Genomic DNA, 21,514 nt, shown 5'->3' on the forward strand with positions numbered 1-21,514 from the left:
GATCTTATGGTAGTCCTAGCATTTTAGGCCTACAACAAGTTATGACAACTTGCACGTGTTCAAGATCTTAAAAATTTTAAAGGAGGAAATCGAACAATTGTTTCTTGTTAAGTGGACAGAAGGTCCATTTATTTTCATAATATAATTTATATGAACCTGTCAATGAAAGAACAATATTACAACACTTATGAAAGAAGTGTGCATAAGAACACTGAGATAAGAAACCTGCTAAACATGATAATACACAGGAAAGAAGAATAAACAGAAGAGAAATTGAGTAACTAAGAAGAACAAGAAAAGACAGGAAATTAGAACAAAGGGATTTAATATTTAAGGAAGAATTAAAATTGAAAATAAATGTGAATGAAGACAAGATTGATGAAACTACAGAGAATAAATGGAAGTATTACAATAATAAGTTTGGAAAAATGCAGGACATCAACAAAGTCTAAAGCAAAGTACAAAACTTCAACAACAGAGTTAAAAATGAAGTAAAGAATGCTATTAACAAGAGAGAAAAAAGTAAAACAGAGGTAGAATACAACCTCTTACAGAATGAAGCATCTGAAAATAAATTATTAAATGCAAAGATTAATTTAAATCAACCATACCTTTTCCTGAATTAGCACAAGAATTCCATCCAAAACACTATCTACTACTAATTATAGAATAGGAGAATTTCCCTGATACACTTATTACCACTACTGTTGTTATTGAAGAAACTACTTGAACTACTCATGTCATGACACAAATCTAGTTTCATTACTAAATAATCCAATTGAAGCACCAAAAATCTATGATGGGAAGGTACCATGGAAGTCATAAAAAAAAACTCAATTCAAAGCTAATTCCAGAGTGAATGGGTGGAATAGTGAATGAAAAAATTATTCATCTTGCTGTCATCTTAAAAGTAATAGTTGTTACAATGTAAAGTAACCTTCTAGCTGAGAGCCATTTCAACTAACAAGCTGTAGTATACAACTAATTCAACAGGTTTGGAAAGTCACACCAGAAAGAAGTATGCATAGAAAAGTTCCATAATGGGATGTGGAGAAAGAAAAAAACCTTAGGTAAACTTGCAGATGATTTGGACAGGCTCTCCTAACTATCTTTTTTGGACAGAAACAGATGAGGATATAAGAATCATGCTGAAACAAAGCAGAACTATATATTTTAAGGATGCTACAATGGAACTAAAACTCGTTAAGTTTGCAGATAAACTAAGGACACCAACTCAAACCTATGTGATCATTAGAAAAAGTAATACTGAAACATGAACTCACACTAATAACAGCTTAAAAAACAACAACTAAAAGAACTTGTCAGGTAACTAGTTACACAGAATGGAGAAAATATATCACAAAACAATAAGTTTTAAATATCATTTTAAAGGAATATGTTGCTCAAAATTGCAGGTTGAAGTTTGTAAGGAACAGCACTCCTTCCAAAGAAAACCAGGAACAGGGAATAGTTACAGAGATAAGAAACCTAGTCATTACAGCTGACAGTGGATAAATAAACAGTTCTTAAGATGCCATGATGACAACACCTCATGGATAAGTATTTGAACCCATCCAGATTGAAAGAGCAACCAACAAACCAGACATTGGGGAAAAAAGAATTCGCTGGACTTATGGAGAAAATTTAAGCTAAGAAGACATGACACTGCACAACAAAGTTTTTGCTTCTTGAACACTATTGGGTGTTCCTTATAGATTTTTGGCTGCTTATCACAAAAATCACATCCAAATTTGCCCATTATGTACCATTTCATCAAAACCTTCAGTTTCACCAGGACATGGCTACAATGTGAAAATGATATCAGGGCAACTGGAATCCATCAGTGCTTGCTGACTACTGTTGGGCACTGCAACAGTAGTGCACCGGACATTGAATACAAACGAAAATCAGGAGCAAAACACTTTTAATTACGTTGAACTTAATAGTGTATTAGAAACATAAACGCAATTAAATATGTTATTGCTGGTAAACAATTAACTGTCTATTTCTCAGAGTTCCTACGCGATGAAGCAAAACCAAAACTGTATTTGTGCATACCCACCAGGTACCTGTCAAAATCAGCTAAAACTTTTCATAAATATTTTTGTGCAGTGTTATCTACACAAGATGACATACAAATTTCAGTATTTACAGAAACCAATCCATACTTATATTATGTAACTTAAAGATTTACAACACTGAATGCATTTCATCCTTTATGCTGATGTCATGTATGCTACAATTGGACATTAACAATTAGGAGAAAATTCAATAAATACACCAAGTATGTGAAAATTAATGCTGCCTTTGATCAAATGCAATACTTCAAGTACACAAATAAATATTAAAAAAAATGTTTACAGTGTTATAGTAAACAATTTATCATTATTAACCCTTTTATTGTGCCTGTGATATTCATTGTATGAAACTGAACAACATGCACTTATTTTTTATAGTAGAATCATCAAACCTGACCAGCACTGTTAGTAATCTCAGCTCGAAAAATGATGTCATATAAGGTATTAGTTTTAAAAAAAATTAAAACTGAGTCAAACAGTTTCCTTAATTGTAACAGAAAATTAAAAAACACTAACACAGATAGCTGATAAAAAGAAAACAAAGACATTTGAATAAGCACCCAATAAACATAAACTACTTTGGCAATGGCTTTAAAGAAATATCCAGTGGAAAATATTTATGGTATATTTAGGTAAAATTAGATTAACTTCAGAGTAGTGGCATATATCTGCTCAATAACAATGAATTTTACAATATATTTATCATGAATTAGTACTGAATCTGTGAGTAACTGAGTTTGTGAGAACAAAACAAAGAAACATGAAAAATGTAAAAGAAAATATATGTTTGTTAAAAAATTCAGTATATGCACATGGTTTGTGAAACCATGTCACTATGGATAAACATGATGTTACCTGTAATGTAAGAAACATTGAACTTGAACAGTGTGGTAGGTGATTTTAGCCTCGTTAGTTTAGAAAGGAAATTGCTTGTTCTAGTGACTAGCTCTATTCATGTCATGGTCATTCTCATTCAAGCACAAGAGAGATTATAGTTTTAATATACAAACTGATATATCACTGAAGAAAGTTAAAACTGAGTGATTAATATGATTAACTGATGTAATCCATTACCTATGAAAACCAATTTGTGTACCTTAGGATAATTAATAAAAAATATAATTAAATACATTAACTCTCTCTGTAAAGTCTCAGTGGAATTGACTAACTTTGGGACCTCAATTAACTCTGTAGTTTCCACACTATAGTTTCTAATATATTTTTAGTATGAGAATTGTGAAGATATACAAGAAGTTCAGGATTTAAAAAAAATATTTGTTATTAAATTAAAAACTTAAAACTTATATAATATTAAAATATGGGTTATTAACCCTGTTTTAGTACAAGAGTTATTCTTATACTATGATAAGAAAATAGTTTGATTAAAATTTGAGTGTACCTTATGACATGCAGGAAAGAATGCCCATACCAAAAATGTTAATGTCACAAAAATATTCAGTTAGGCTTGCAATTGTTACTGTTTTCATTTATTTCAGCAATTCAGTAATCAATATTATGATTACATCAACAGTCAACCAATCAAAGTAAGGATCTCTAGTTGCTACCAATTTTGATAATTCCATCTATCCAGTTATTAAAATACCACTGGAATGACTTTATTATTCATATTTTAGATAACTCCAACTATCAAACTGAAATATCAGCATTATGTTTATTGTTAAAAAAACAAACTATATAATGGGCTATATGTGCTCTGCCCACAGATATGAAAATCTGATTTACAGTGTTATAGTTTAATTTTTTTCAATAAACTCACATTAGAATAATAAATTAGTTGAACGTAATCAACTGGTAAATACTAACATTTATCACACTGTAAATAGATTTCCAATAGATACTTCCACTGCCCATTAATGTATTGAAAAGAAATTTTCTTGTTTGATGTGCTATCCTTTCTACCCCATGAGCTTAAGTTGCTCATTTAAAATGCACAGGGCATACAACCCTCCACTAAAAGAAGCACAAAACATTCTCCTTGAACAGCTGACTCTCTCTGTACTACTTAATATAAACCTCACTTTTGAGATTAGATCCACAGGAAGCAGAACAACACTGAAAGTGGGGAAGAAGTGCATGCAAGCATCCATCATAAAACTATTTTCAGTATAAGAAAATGATCATCTCTGATGTGGTACATATCTCCACTCACACAGCAGCTAGAATCTCATACTGAGTAGATGAATGGACTGATTTAAGATGTAACAAGGAACTCTTGTATTAAAAGCATCCATGGAGAACTGAACATGTGTGATCTGTAACTGTGTGCTCTGTTACTGAAAAATAGCATACATGGAGGAGACTGCAATACTTTTGTAACAGATATGCCCTTCACCCAGGAGAAAGTAAAGACATATCTCATAAAACAATGTTTTGGTTGAACAAATCAATGTGCCCCATTTCATCCTCAATCATAAACATACTACTGGAAACAAAATGATTCTAGTAGGATAAAATAGGTAACTCCAAACCATCATGGAAATATGGAAAGCCAGTGGCCAGTTCACAGAATGAAGAAGATAGAGGCATTAATCTAAACATTGATATGTATCTACCAAATCCCAACACTACAGATGAGGTTCGACTTCACTTTTAAAGTATTATGATGCAGTATTTAATCAGAAGACTTCCAAATGAGATTGAAAAATAAGAGGAGACAGAGGTTACATAGCTGCAGAGGTTTCAGAATAAGGAGTCAAGACTAGTCTTGCTAAAAAAGAGCCACCAAGAAAACTCAACACAGAGTGGGCAAATGAGGGAGATTACTTTGGTGAAGTGACATATAAATGGAAAGGCATAAATGTAAAAACATCTATCCAAAAAGCCTGAGGATGAAAAACTGGAGACCAGAAAGAAAGTAATTTGTTGTTTAAATGTGTGGCAAATGCATTTATGATCAGGATTCCCAGATGAAAGCATAACCACCAGAAAACTTGAGAATCCAGGGAACACTTTGGGAATGACCTTGTGTAGATGCAATATTTGATCTGCAATAAGATTAAAAGCATCATAAATATGGCAAGCTAAGAGCTCCATCTGCTACATGTGGGCTCACAATAGGAATTCTAGAGTATGAAAACAACGGGACATGGATTTGATACCTCTTTGCCGGATGATGTACGAGACTACTGTAAAGTTGTCAGAATTCACCATAACCACCTTTACCTCAGAAGATAGAGGAAAAGAGACATAGCTCAAACTATAGCTAAGAGCTCCAAAATGTTGATATGAAGCCAAATGTAGCCAATAACCAATTCAAGAAAATCTCAATGCAACCCAACCCACAAGAGAATCATTGGAAAAAGAGGCAGATCTGGATCAGAAACACCAGTGACAGTATTTTCTCTGTCCAACCATCAGGCAAAATTTAACCAAAGAAAAGAAAGACAACTGGTTGGTCCATGGAACCCAAGCTGAAGATCCAATTATCATGGAATTCCCATTGGAATGAACATATGTGAGGCACAACTGAGGGAAATGAGAGCTTCCAGGAAAACTCACATCCCAAAAAAATACAGAACCACTGGAGTTGTAATAGAATGAGAGAATAAGGTTTTGATAATCAACTGCTTCATATCCCAAAGACAGAATGGAGAAGACTGGGCCCAAATGAGGTGTGAATCAAAGATATCCCCCAAGTGAATTAGCTACTGTGTGGAAAAAAGGACAGAGTTCTCTGTTTTAATTAACTAACCCACATAAGCTGACTTCTCCAGAAGCAAATGGGTGTGGTCAGAAAAGATCAAACAGGAAGGAGCCAGTCATCTAAATAATGATAAGGCCAAGTTCTCAATAAACATATTTGCCCTGAAGGAGCTGAGAAAAGCCCAGATGGGAGAGCCTGGAAATGAAAAGCACAACCCTCAAGGATGAACCAAAGAAAATGGCACAATTAAGGACAGATAGGAGCATGAACGTATGCATCTGCTGTGTCAATCTTGAAGTGAAAGCTCAATGAATAGATAAAAAACTACCTCATGGAGAAATGAGGAGAATTCTAAATTAATTTAGATGAGAGAAGTTGATGACAGATCTCCAATCCCTAGTTTTCTTTGAGCAATGAAAAATCAAGAGTTAAAAACAAACTAAACTGAAAATACCAACAACTTCCTTGAGAAGAATGTTTTTCACTGTCTTAGACAGATGACTGCTTGTGACAGACTCTCTTGGATCCATAGTGACAATCTCCTAAATAAAGAAAAATCAGTAGAGACTGGCCCCTACAGAAATTGACTTCACTGTATAGTCACCTATACCATTGTCAATGTTCTTGACAGACATGGAGAAAAAATAAGGATAAAGATGAGAATGTCAAGATGCAGGTGAAGGATGAATCATGGAAACAGGAGAATGGGAAATAGGAATATGATCAGGAGATGTGGAGGAAGAAAGCTGTGATAAATAATGAATAAATGAAGATATGACATATCAGCATCAGAATCCAAAGAACTGGGATGACTTCCCAAAATGATGTTACACAAAAACAGAACATGAGCTCACCGAACAGCAATGCAGTTTGAAAGTGAGGGATACCTACAAAAGGTATCCCATGCCAGTTTTTGAGCCTTTCATGTCTTTTGGCAGGCAGGACTACACCACAAGTGAAGATAACATGAAAAATATGTCAATTATTTAGGATTACACTGAGCAGCTGTCTACATAATACACTCAGTCACTGCTGCCATGAAGTTGTACATCGATGCCATACAGATGATGACAGGATCAAGATTCAAAAGAGTAATTGGCCTGGTCCAACTTCTACCACAATATGCAGGTCAGGTAGCACTGACCATGGCCAGTTTCCCTCAAAATGACAGGAAAATTATCACTGTCAACCCTCCAAGAAAAGTAAAGGAGAGCAGACAGAGAGATCAACAATAGTAAAAGACTGACTAGGTGCATGAAAATACCTAAAAAAAACAGTATTGAACAGAGAAAGGTTGTTATCTGAGATCATAAGCTCAGTGCAATGGCCTCCTCTATCAATATCGGGACCACCACAAAGGGGATTACATCCATTAAAGTCCCACAGGATTAAAAAGGTCACTGTTCAGTGAGGGCATCAAGGTCTCTACAGGAGACAAACAGGGAAAACAAACAGTGATGGTATGACCCAAGGAAACAAAGATGATGACAGCCTTCAAGGGGTATTGAGTGACAAAGACAGGGCAGGCATGTGCTGATTAACCAGTTGTGCCACCCATTCATGAACTCATTCATCACACAACCTGTCATTCCAGTATAAAAAACTGCCAAATGGTGACTGTATAAACCTGTTTCAGAAACTTTTCCTGTAGGAAAAGACACACAGGATGATAGGAATCAATCAAAACCTTAATGTTATCCAGATTAGAATGGAAACCTCAACAGTTCCACTGTGTCAATGTGGCCATTTTTATTTAGATGGTGGAGAAATGGGTGGAAAACCCTTCAGTTTACAACAGTTTTATTATAAGAAGGTCTCTTGACCTCCATGAATTCTGCCCTAGATCAAGTAGGCAGGTCTCTATCAGTAGATGTAGATTCCAGTTTCTGAGAGCAAAAAAAGATGGGTCTGAACATACACCATAACCCAGGGCTGAAGGAAATGGACCTGAGCAATCACTGGAAGGAATGGTGAAGACAGAGGCAGGAGTAAACATGGACTTGTAAACATGCTTATCCAAAGAGGGCAATAGACTCTGCACATGGTCTGAAGCATTTGAACATATTGCAGCAGCATATGTCTGAGATGGAGTGAGAAGAATAAATTCTGGGCCTTGATGTAAGTAATGTTGTGAACCTTTTACATATGCTGTACCTCTTCCACCCACCTAGGACAAGAACAGAAGTAAAGAACCACTACAATTAATACAGTTAGAGTCCAGTTTGCACTCATAGGAGGCATCATGGTCTTTACCAGCACAAGAAGATGCCAAAGAACCATGATATGATGTCTTTGAGCAAGTGAACAGCTGATACTGGAAACATCTGAGAGGATTGGAAATATGTGGGCATACATTACAGTTCACATAGCCAACCTTGACAACAGCAGGTGGACACTGTGACATAAATATTAAAATTAGAACTTTGGTAGGAAGCATAATTCCACCCTTGCAAGTGAAGATATGCCTCACAACAGAAACTCCTTGGGTGAAGAAACCAGCAAGGATGTTCTTTAAACTCCTTTCAACAATAACTCTTAATGAGGAATTCAAAGCAGTATGGAGAGTTACCTCAATGGGTATATCCCCAATGCCCTTTGAATGCAAGAGGAACTTACTGGTTTTTCAGTGGATGTTTCCACCAAGATGTCTTTTGACTGACTTATGAGAGTCAACAAGCCTCTCTAGTCCATACTTAACAAAAAAAAAAGGGAGACATATGCCCTAAAGGTTTGTCTGAGAAAGAATGTAGTATGAGAAAATATGTATAGGTGAAACAAAAAGTAAAGACTGCTGTTTGGAGTCTTCAAGATGTAGTGGTTTACCAATTAGCTGTTTCTTTTTCTTATTTTCTTTTGATTTGGAATTGAGGGATCCATAATAAAAGAAATATTCAGTACCAACTGACCCCACCCACCATGGAGCCATATGAAGGAGTGTACTACAATGCCAAATAAGGACACTGCAGCAATGCCAGGGTTTTGTGAGCACTACACCCAAACACCATCATGAGACACAATGTTCACAACACCCACTGAGAATGTCCAACACTGGTACTCAGTTGAACCTAACCCAACAAGACCAGCTAACTGAGCCTTTGAGTGCCACCACAAGGCTGCCCTTCTAATGGAATTCAAAACCAAAGTGATGTGCTGGAGTTAGACCACTCAACCACAAGAATCATTTCCTCTCCTTCATGGATCAACACATATATGTCATATCTCAGTTAAAAATTGTCTAATGCAAATTTTTAATTCTCTAAGGAGAGAGGTGTAACAGATTTATCATTATACATTTATTATAATGCTCACACTTTTTCTGTATAGTTTTATTTTTTGCCTGAGACATATATTCTTGAGTGTATATTGTGTAAGTCTCACCTGTTCTAGAAAATTGTAGAATGTTCTTCAGTAAAGATCAACAATGTACTATATGTTTACATGCAAATAATATTAGTGATTGACAGTATTGTACACGAGAATATTGGTGAAGGTTCTAAAGACTTGCAAGATTTGTATAAAAATAATGTTCAAAGAAGGGTATTATTGTTGGGCAGCTAGTCAGTACTATAGGCCTAAGAAGCTATAACTGTGATTAATGTCAGTTTATTGGAAAACTACAGAACTGAACCAGGAATGTTTACAGATTTCAAACATTACAGACCATTTAACTTCAGTGAATAACTTTGGATGTCAGTATTTATCTGAGTACATGAAATATCTTCACTGGTAAGAAGTGAACTTCTAGAGGTGTAAGGTCAATCATGCCTAGCCAGTTTAAGCAAGTTTGCAACATTATCAACACTGAATTAATTTGCTTGGCATAGACTTGGACTGTCAATAAAATATTTAGTTCTAGACCTGATATAAGACTCTGTGTTGTCTGTACATTTGTAAAACTGTTATATATAAGCCATCCTTTGTAATAACTATTAGTAATGACCATTATTTTACATTGTATCATTTTATGTTTATATATTAAAATATATTTGTGTTAAAGGAAACTGTGCATTAATCTTGTTGGCAAATAACAAAAATTGAATACACTTTCACATTTAATTAACTACTAAGCTCAAATTCAAATTTCCAATTATCTGAGATAGTAATATGTAATGTGCATAGTGTAATAAACTGGAGACCCATCCAAAATAAAACAATATGTTTGATGGAACCTAGAACCATACTATCTATACCAGACTTTCATGGATGCCTTGATACTCTGGCAAGAAGTAGGTCTCTGCTCTAGGGTAGCAGAATGATGTGTTCTTGCAGGTTCATCCCAAGGTCCTCTATGGCTCAAACTTATTTCAGCAGTATATTCCCCCAGCTCAAAAGACTCGCCACTACCATAAGTTTTAAGATTCTACAAAGACAGTAACATCCAGCCTCAGACTTTCCAGAAGCCACACCACTGTGATAACATTCAGTTGTCCACTTTTCCTCATGAAAAAGTCATGAACATGTCATCCAATATGCACCAGATTAGTAGCTCTTCTTTCTGAGTCAACAGATATAACATGTAACATTAATACAAGTCATAAAATAAGAAGAGAACTTCTAGATGCTATATCTCTCTCTGACAAACATCTCCCCTCAGTGTAAAACTCTTTCTCTTGGTCGTAAGTCCTCATCATAAAACATTTAATTTCCTTAGCTGAGAAACTGCTATAAACGTAACACACAAGAACTGAAGTAAAGGGCAGTACACATTTCAACATATATAGCATACTTTGCAAAATCATATGTTCTACTTATAGCAGAACAAAGTTTTCTCCTATCTGCTCATTGTGTGATACATAAAGGTTTTGTTTTCTCCTATCTGCTCATTGTGTGATACATAAAGGTACAACTGAATTAATCTTTAAGAACTTGGATAGGTATAATGAATAAATGGAGATTTTGTAAATATCCAATCATGAAGTAACACTAAATCACTAACTAATTGAGTCTTGATGTCAAACAGAATAATAAGACTGGATATAAAGTGAAATGCAATATGAATGTTCATTATTATAACACTAAGCACAAACAAGTTACATACTTGCTTTTTCTTACACAAAACTATCACCTTTACTGGATTCCCTCAACTACTTCTCTTCCAAGATAGTGTTCCACACCATCTAAATCCAATGTTCTTCAGCTTGTAAAGCACATTATATTTGAACATTCTCATTTTAACATAACTAAAGCTATAACTTTGAAACATAATCTGAACAACCATTAAAGGACAAGCCATTGAAAACATTGCATAGCAGGCAGTATTTCCCTCCTAGAAATGACAGGTACTATTCAATCCAGGATAAAGGCAGCTAAAACAAAATCAACTTTACAGCTTTCTTGACAGCATTTTATGTGATACTTCCACATACACAAAAAAGGAATAAACTTAAAATAAATGCTATAATGTTACACACAGAGTGAAAGATATAGCATATTTATACACAACAAAGATATCTAAGAAGTGAGAGAATGTTCAAAAGTTGCCCAAGTATAGAAAGATGCACTCTCATGCAGTGTTGAAAGGCAGAAAAAAAAAAAGACAAAAACTAGAAACATCAATTACTTTGGGATTATTCATATTAAATCCTATATTTATTAAAAGAAAGGTACATTTATTTCAAATTTAATTTAATATCCAGCATATTATTCTTGTAAGTGCAAAGTTCAACCAAACTTATTGTTGTCACTTCATTCTTGTTTATAAATATTATATCCAAATCTGTTTGAACAAACATGATAAAATTATTCAGAAAAATACTAATAAATGAAAACTGAGCCTATACACGACTTTTTAATGTTTTTCATCTGTAGAAACCTCGACTTTTTGATATTTTTAGACCAACTTCAATCATACCTCATATGCCTTGTTGATCTCAATAAAATGAGATTCTGAACCTGGTTCTTTGTTCTTGTCTGGATGCCTGAAAATCCAGGAAATATAATTCTAAACATTTACAAGAAAAACAGGAAAATATGCTATAAACTTAGTATTATTAAATAATGATAAAAATAATCAAATAAATATTAATTGAAGACATGGAAATGGCTAATGCTTGTCTATTCTGATAATTTTTTTTCACATCAGATTATGTTCAGCCTGTTCATTTCAACAAGGGATTAAATCTATTAACATATAAAAATCTAAATTAAACACAAAATTAAGACTTAGGAGAACAGCATCAGGCATTTTACAGATTACAAATTAATATGTCTACCATTAACCAACATTGTGAACTTCAAAAATAAAATAGAAACAAATTTGTATGGTTATATAAAGATAATTATATAGGAATTGTAAGGTTTTTACTGAATTTCAATTTTTTACCATAGAAGTCTGTGATTTACTGGTAATAAATGTCAATGATAAACAAGCAGCATATAGTCCACTTTTTGTAAAATAATACATTAAACAAGTGTTCATTACACAGCTAATAACCATAGGTGAATCCAGAGAATTAAATAATCCTGTCAAACCAAACATGGTCACCCTTTCAGCTGTGGGAATGTTATAGTGTGATGGTCAATCCTATTATTCATTGGTAAAAGAGAAGCCCAAGAGTTAGTGGTGGGTGGTCATGACTAGCTGCCTTCCCTCTAGTCTCAAATTGCTAAAGTAGGAATGGCTAGGGCAGATAGCCTTTGTGTAGCTTTGAGCAAAATTCAAAAACAAACAAACAAGCTTTAAATAATTCTCTGTGGACTGGCACGGCAAAGTGTGTTAAGGCGTGCGACTCGTAATCCGAGGGTCACGGGTTTGCATCAGCGTCGTGCCAAACATGCTTGCCCTTTCAGCCGTGGGGGCATTATAATGTGACGGTCAATCCCACTATTCGTTGGTAAAAGAGTAGCCCAAGAGTTGGCGGTGGGTGGTGATGACTAGCTGCCTTCTCTCTAGTCTTACACTGCTAAATTAGGGACGGCTAGCACAGATAGTCCTCGAGTAACTTTGTGCGAAAGTCAAAAAACAAACAAACAGTAATTCTCTTTTTTGTCAAAGTCCACACAGTCTGGTTCAGTTACTTCAGAATCCAATTAACAAGATGAATTACTCTTCTCTAGTCTTTTATTATAATTCAAGCTGTGATTATTATACTTTAGGAGTTGCCACTATACATTCTTTATAATTAAACTCACAATCACCTATGATATATTTTGGATTTTTATACATAAACATATATGTATGTCTCTCAATATATGTATTTTCTGAACAGCAACCAACATTTTACACACTACTAAATATTATATGATGTAACACTAATAGATTAAATAAATGAAAAAAATGTAGAAAACTTGAGTAACATGACAACAATTAACAATAACTGATTTATAAGCATTTACTTAAACAAAATTGCCATAACTGTAACTTCTAAAAATAACTTATTTTAATGTTCCCACTATATAAATTAATTATTTTTATATTAAGTTTAAATCTGTTTATGAGCTTGGTCTAGGAACTGTCCTCATAACCAATTTGTGCTTGTTACAGTTTTCATGGTACAATTTTTCATAAAATATATGCATCTTTATGAAATTTTACAATTTATCAGTAAACATTACGTGGTTTTCATACAAAAAATACCAGATGTTTGTATTAGGTCTTAATACTTACCAGACAATGATATGCTTGTACATTTTTTTCTTTTTGAATGTTGACTATCAAACATGAGAAGTATTTTTTATTTTAAGATATCAAAAAACATTTATGTATCATAAATTTGTCACATTTCACATACAAAACCTTTGTTACCTCCTTCTTACCTTCAGATAATTACCCAATTTTCTTCAGAAAATTTTTTTATTTTATTCTATTATTTTCAATACTGTAACACTGTATGGATCTGGTCATTTCAACAGACCTCATAATCATTATAAAAAAAATTAGTAAATTGACATAAATTATGCTTTTTCATTCTAAAACAATCAAAATTATAATGCAAAGCAAGAAATATTTAGCCTAAATAGCTTAAACCTAATATAATTATACACCAATATATATTTGTAATTATTTTATTAACCTTTCAGCTTTGTCTGATTGGCATTAAAGAAGTTTTAATGATAAGGTACATGTGCACTCATGCTACCACAAAACTGACCTTTACAAAGTGACCTGTTTTAGCTTTGCTCTAGTGGATCAATATTTTGTAAAATATAATGACATTTCAATTATAATGCAGTTTCAAAATTTACTTGAACTATTTTCTTGTCATGTTATGCCAATAAATATAGCATAAAATGCAACTAATACTCCTTAATTTAATATTATACAAGTTTAAGTTATTATGTTTATAAGGCAGTATATTAAAAGAATCTAGAATTTTCCCTAGTATGAGGCCCCCCAATGGCACAGTGGTATGTCTATGGACTTACACACTAAAAAGCAGTTTTGATACTCATGGTGGGCAGAGCACAGATAGCCCATTGTGTAGCTTTGTGCTTAATTCTAAACAAACAAATTCTAGTATGGGAATTGTGACATTTATTCTCTAAGCAAATGGGTTTTATGTTATCCTTGTCATAAAAATGGGGCACATTTCAAGTGAATGCAAGTCTGTCACCAACAAGTGGACGTTTTAGTGAATGATAAACATGATTATCTTACACTTAGTGAACAACTTGAATTGACACCAAATTTACACAAAATTTTTGGAAATTTAGACTGTGTTGAAAATGTAGTTCACTATAATTAAATTCAACATGAAAGAGCTAAATTTAACAATGGAATATGGCCCATACATAAAACCTGAAAGTGGCAAGCCAGCCAGGATTTACAGGGGTAGATAGTGGAAGAAATCCTATGAGACACTAAAGCATAGTGATTAATAGTTATACAAGAAGCCTACTGCATGCATGTACAATTTATTTTAATAACAAAGTATATACGAATAACAACATTACAAGCAGTTTCAGAAAGGAAAATTGAAAGAAAAACTGTTGAAACTTTTGGACAATGCCAGGAGAAATTTTAGCCCAAGACAATGGGGAAAGGGGCTTCATACTTCCTGTCAAGGTGTGGTACAGTAAATTTTTCAAAAGAAACAAGACAATTCTCTTTGTTGATTAATTTACCACCCCTATAAAAAATACAAAATTTAATATATATTACTTATTATAATATTGTTATCACTCAGACAAAGGATAATTTTCCTAGCCTTCAATCTTATTTGGTTACAGAGTTATGAAACTGATGTCCTCCTTGCCATGCCTACCTGTCGCATTTAAAAAACTGCCAGTAATCCTCTCTGACATTCCACACTACAGTGTTTATAACTAACAGAATATCAGGGTTTTCATATATCAAATGACATATTGCATTACATTGTTTTAAGGAAAGAGAATTGTAAACTTGTCTCTCATTTCAAGATTGATTCCCACAAGAAACACACTGATGAGCTTAGATGAAGTTTTAATGTCCTCTTGTTGCACAGTTAAAAAGCTAGAAATATTGAGATAGTCATGGAACATTGTTTTTTACACATTACTATTCTGTGTTCTTTCGTGAATTATCTAACTAAATAAAAAATTGAGTGCAGTGCTAACATTTGTTTGAAAAATTAGTGTTAGATGTCACTGGCAATCACAAGGGAAAAAAAAGACCTGGTAACTACTTGTTCCTTGTTTTCCAATCATGTGTGTTCTTTATTTATTATTGTAAAATCATGTGTGTTCTTTATTTATTATTGTAAAATCATGTGTGTTCTTTATTTATTATTGTAAAATCATGTGTGTTCTTTATTTATTATTGTAAAATCATGTGTGTTCTTTATTTATTATTGTAAAATCATGTGTGTTCTTTATTTATTATTGTAAAATCATGTGTGTTCTTTATTTATTATTGTAAAATCATGTGTGTTCTTTATTTATTATTGTAAAAGCAGCTGAAATGTAAAAATATTTTTTTATGGTAGTTAAGGTTCATTCAGGTGCAATAAAAAATAAAAATTTTGCACAAAGTATTCTTGTGAAGGGCTAGGAACCTATCATGTGTGAACAGTTTATATTACCAAAGAAGAAAGCACCAAAAGATATGCACAAGATGATCAAGTTGACAGAACAGTATATGTAAGCTCATGGAAAGAGTATAATGAGCAAGTCCAAGAATATTCAGCTACAGTTCAAAACAATGGTGTTTAACAAGGAGCAGAAATCTACCAAAAGTCACAGGGGTCAACAGACAAATTGGAGATGATTTATTTGTTACAAAATAGGACACAATGCCAAGGAATGCAAGTATATCACCAACACGAAACAGCAGAAATCTCAACTTAAAGCAGCTGGAGCTATTTTCAAAGACAGTGCCAGTAAGAAACAAGAAAGGAACAACTGTCACCATGGATGCTGCTGCCAGAACAAACAGAGTTAAGTAAACATGTCAGATTCACCACAAAAAGGAAGTGTCATTTCCATAAATTATCAGTGCAGGACTAATTGTTAGCACATGTTAGTAAATGTATCAACTATGTCAGTAGTGATCATGGCATGTTACAGATATCAAAATGTTCCAACAAATTACAACATGCCAATAAGTAAAAACTAAGTCAGGGACATAAAAGTGAAAGTTCTAGAAGACACTGGGTGCAGTAGTCTAGCAGTAAGAATAAGTCTAGTATCTGATGACCAGATGGAAGGTAAGGTATACCTGTGTGTGCTAATTTATGGAACAGTGAGAAAGTTTTCCATAGCAAAAATCAAGATGAATACTCCATAATACATAGGAGACTTTGAGACCATATGTACAAAAGCACTTATATACAACTTGATGATTGAAACACACCAGGTAGAAAAATTTGAAGAAACTAAACAGAAGGAAGGCTGATACAGTACCTGCACTCATTACAAGAAATAAAAAAAAAGAAAATAAAGCAAGACATCAGCTATTGCAAGTATCAAAGAGTAATGTCCCAAATGTAGGTCTACAGAAGCAGAAAAAAGTGCAAAACAAATATATTTCTCTGCATAAATATTGGGGCAGTGCCAAAGAGAAAGTCCAGTATAAAACAGAGCAACAATGGTTACAAGATAAACAACCAGAAAGCAGTACCATATCAGACCTTCCAATGAAGTTCTGTTGGTGATACAACACATATCAAATGCAGTAAAAAATAACAAGAAAGCAACAGATCAACATTCTGAGGTTGGGCAGATGGTCTTAGTTTTTCTACCCACAACCGACAACAACCTCACCCAGCAGTGGAAAGGGCCTTTTGCAGTACAGGAAGCAGTCATCAGAATGCACTATATTGTGAAAGTGGATTGGATGACTAATGTGTTGAAGAAGTATTTCAAGAGGGATGAAGACCACATGAATGCAGCTACTGTGGTACAGATTGACATGATTGGGCAGGTATGAATGTCATAGATAAAGACCTACTAGGCCTAAGACCACTGGATGGTGATGATACACACAAGGACGTCAACATTAAGTGAAGAACTGACTGGCAAGTAGAAGAAAGAGATAAAAGATATACGGTGCCAGCATACAGATAGATTAGAAAAGACAGACTTCAGGCAACACAAGATCAAGATGAAGACAAGGAGTCTTATCAAGATGAAGCCCTACCAGAGGTCATAAGAGAACAGAGACCAACAATGAAATTGCAAATACTGGTGTAGGCTATTTGAGAATACTAAATAAATAAATTAAAACCAGTATGTGTGTACAGTGTAAAAAAAGTGTGAAGAGGGGATTATTGTTGATTATACAAGACTGTTTAATGTAATGTTATTATTTAGTTTATTTTGTGACTTAATATTTACTTACTTTCCTTAACAAGATAACTCTTCAGACTTCAGCATAGTGGATGGGATAGCCTAAATTGGTAAACAGGCCTCTTGTCACCCTTAAATTATGCATATTTATACACATAATATGCATTTTTTCATGTTTTTTACATTTCTGAAAATTACATTGAATTATATATTTTATTTATATATATATATATATATTTTATGTTCTTCATACAGTTTCTTCATTTTTAGTGAGACTTCAAATTAAAGGTCACTATTGCAACATGCACATTAACTGATATCTCAGCAAGTTTTAGATGCACTTAAGTTAATATATGACAACATGAATTACTCCACATTTGTGTCACCAAGCTTTCCAAACTCTACAGGTGTAGGTGTGGTACTAATATATTCAACTGGTTGTTATATTAAGATGCTTTAAGAGGCTAGCATTAGATAACCTAAAGTTAAAGATATGAATTGTCAGGTCATTCATGGACAATTTGTAAACTTGTATTACAGCCCTACTAATATAGAGACAGATTACTTTGAAAGGTATGTGTAATAAATGGTTTATGAGATTTTTATACATAACAGATGAATAGCAAACATTTTAACCTAAATAAAATGTTTAGCTGAATATGGATGCAATGGGACTGACTACATACTGAAGAATAAATGTTGACTATAAATCCTAACTTACTATTTGTATTTACATGATGTGTCAGACTTTTAATAAAATGTACAAGTTTGTTCCATACAAAAACTTAGATGTATTCCAAAAGTAATTATACTCAAGATATGCTTGTGAATTGATGATGTAAGCCTGACTCACACACTGACAAGTTGAAGTGCAAGATAATGTTCACGTGAAGATTAGAAATACTTTTGAGCATCATACAGTTTGCACATTTTATTTGCATATCCTCTAGCACCTCCAAAATGCACTTTTTTCTTTGTATCTCTCCATATATTTGGTATTTACTGTGAACTCAACAAACTGTTGTTCAAACTGACAATTTAGCTTCAAATGAGTAGTTATTAACTCTATAACATCAAATACATAATACCATTTTGACTGATATTCAATACAATACTATGGCATATTCACTTTGATGTTCTACCCTTGGACAGAAGGTTAAAAGTATATTAATTATGACAAGTGTTTATTAATATAAAATATTATAATAATAATTCATTCTTGCTTAAAGTTTAGCTTTGTATATATGTGTGTGTGTATATATATATATACACAGACACATTTATAACCAAATTAAAACCATTATCTGATAAGATTACTGAACTAAAGGTCTAAATGTATGACATTTGTGCTGGTAACTTGTCAAATTTTCCTAAGTTAATGTACGACAGCTATTAATTTTTGACTGCTATATACTGCATGGGTATTAACAGTTTATGATATATGTTTACATTGCTCACTTTATCACATAATAACTCAAACCACTGAATGTTAAGTTTCTTACATATATATTTATATATAGTTCTACACTGTCTTACACCTATGCTTTGGAAAGGAAACAGTTTTACAGGGAATCTACAATGTCTTTATCAAAATCCTGTTCAGTGCTCAGGTTTATTTACTAGTAATTATAACTAAATGTAACTTTTAGTGATAATTCTTGGCTTCAGTAGCTTAACTCTGATATTAAAAAGTTTCACTAATTTACTGAGTTTACAATAAATCATGCAGTTCAGACTGAATGACTTTCAGAATACACTCACCAGCTACACTTACCAAGTTTACACCAGTCAAAAGTTTATCTTAGTAACAAACAAGAAAAACTAGGATCTGTAAAACAGCTGAGAAATGGTAGAGCTTTGCAACATTATTAAAGTTTTATAACCAGACTTTGATATATATTCTTAGATTATGCTGTGTCTTACTTAAATTCTTAATTTCACAGTAGTGTTACATGTTCTCTTTGCTAAAGTTGTATTTGTCTTTTTCTTTATCAAAAGAAATACTCCCTCAACTTTTCTCAAGTTTATTCATGTACATTTTATACACAACAGTATATAAACATATATGCTTTTGTGTGTGTGCATACAAAAAAGAAATCTCAACTCTGTACTTTCTCTTCAGTTTTGTTAATGAAAACAACACTTGTATCCTAAAAAAATGTAGTTATTTTTTAATTATTTTGCTATAACTATAAAACTTAAATTGGCTTTCTCAATTTCAGAAATGACAATGTAAATACATGATAGGGATTACATAACCAAAGGATGTACTGGTGTTGCTCTGCTGGTATTTCCTTTACCAACATTAAGACTTTGTGGACTTTCTCCTCATTCACAATAAATATAGAGGGTCATTGCATCACAGACGCTGTTCATTTGTTTGTTTTGAATTTTGTGCAAAGCTACACAAGGGTTATCTGCACTAGCCATCCCTAATTTAGCAGTGTAAGACAATAGAGAAGGCAGCTAGTCATCATCACCCACTGCCAACTCTTGGGCCAACAACTAGTGGGATTGACCATCACATTATAACATGCCCACGTCTGAAAGGGCGAGCACATTTGGAGTGATAGGGATTCGAACCTGTGACCCTTGAATTATGAGTCGAGTGCTTTAACTACCTGGCCATGTCAGGCCCAACTGTACTTGGATCTTGCTAAATACTATCACTAACTGGTATAAGGAATCATCAAGAACCACTGATATAAAAGCAAACTTCTCATTACTACCACTACCCATTATTAACATTATATAAAACCTGTATATTAAAATAAGTTTCCTTTACAAATTACATTACACTTATAACCTCTTCAGCATATGATTATATATCTCACCAAATCATTCAGGTGAAGAAATTTTAATTTTAAACAAAATATTCAATAAACCTATTTTAGTTTTTTGTTTTTTATAGTAATACAATTTGACGCTGTCGCACTCGTACTTTGCCTTATATAACTAATACTAATTAGTAATAATGTTAGTACTGTGCCAGATGTATCTCATTTTAGATATATATTCTAATTATTCACAATAATTGTGGATGTGAGTGGTGATGTTATTAGGCCTACTAACATATCAGAAACAGTCAGTAATAAAGCCTGTCTTTTGAGTTTGACATCGACGATAACGAACTTGACAGTTATTTTGATTTAAAATATTTCAAGTCTTGAAGAAGCCTGAGAGATAATGAAAGACCTCTAGAGGTTGTGTGGCGGTTTGACCCAATTTCTTTCACTTGATAATAAACTTACCATTGTCTTACGAGCCTTTTGTAAGCTTGCTTTATTTCTTGCACAGAAGCTGAAGATTTTACGCCCAAAGTTTTATATGGATCTCTCAAACCTTGAACTACTAGAATTATTGAAATAATGACTATCAGGAATTCATTATAATATTGAAATTTTAGTACAAGCATTCTTAAACATTAACTTAAAGAACACTCAACCCACCCACACTAATACTAATGATGACACTGAACTTTGTTTTCTATTTTCCAAAATCAAACCACCATACGTTAGCCACCTACTGATCTAATAGCACAAGTGTGTGTGTGTGTGTGTGTATATATATAAACATACATGTAATGTAAAGAAAACACATTGGTTGAGGAAGTCTCGATACAAAATAATAAAAAAATGACTATTTTATATATATATTGTTTTCACGACTTTTAGCAAACCTATCGTGTTTCTTCAAACTCGAAAAACAGAACAAAAATTCTTATTGTGAAATATATAATATTTAAACCCTCAAAATTGATTTGCAATTCACCTATTTGCCAAAAGTTATGTGTTTCATTGGATTGAGACACTATGATTCTCAAAATATCGCTCATTGATCATTTCCGGACAAAATTCAAAACTGGTAAATACCAGATGACCAAAGAATCAAGATTTAGTCGATGTCTTCAACATTAGAGCCTGGTATGGCCAGGTGGTTAAGGCACTCAACTCGTAATCTGATGGTCACGGGTTCAAACCCTCGTCCCACCAATCATGCTTGTTCTTTCAGCCGTGGGGACGTTATAATTACGGTCAATTCCACTATTCGTTGGTAAAAGAGTAGCCCA

At 33.3% G+C, this 21,514-nt stretch overlaps 1 protein-coding gene across 2 annotated transcripts in view; it reads right to left on the bottom strand.

Moving 5' to 3' along the window:
• Positions 1 to 20,991, bottom strand: part of l(3)80Fg (dnaJ homolog subfamily C member 16 l(3)80Fg) — a 77,085-nt gene extending 56,094 nt beyond the window's left edge. The window contains exons 1-2 of one of the 2 annotated variants that reach the window (XM_076503288.1): positions 20,697 to 20,991; positions 11,594 to 11,660 (exon numbers count right to left, since the gene is read on the bottom strand). In XM_076503288.1, coding sequence (XP_076359403.1) covers positions 11,594 to 11,660; positions 20,697 to 20,860 — 231 coding nt within the window. In that variant the 5' untranslated portion in view covers positions 20,861 to 20,991. The remainder of the gene's footprint in view (positions 1 to 11,593; positions 11,661 to 20,696) is intronic. The other variant, XM_076503289.1, reaches the window with a different exon arrangement.
• Between the last annotated feature and the right edge of the window lie 523 nt (positions 20,992 to 21,514).

Source organism: Tachypleus tridentatus, chromosome 6, assembly GCF_004210375.1.
Source record: "Tachypleus tridentatus isolate NWPU-2018 chromosome 6, ASM421037v1, whole genome shotgun sequence".
In the NCBI taxonomy this organism is placed as follows: domain Eukaryota; kingdom Metazoa; phylum Arthropoda; class Merostomata; order Xiphosura; family Limulidae; genus Tachypleus; species Tachypleus tridentatus.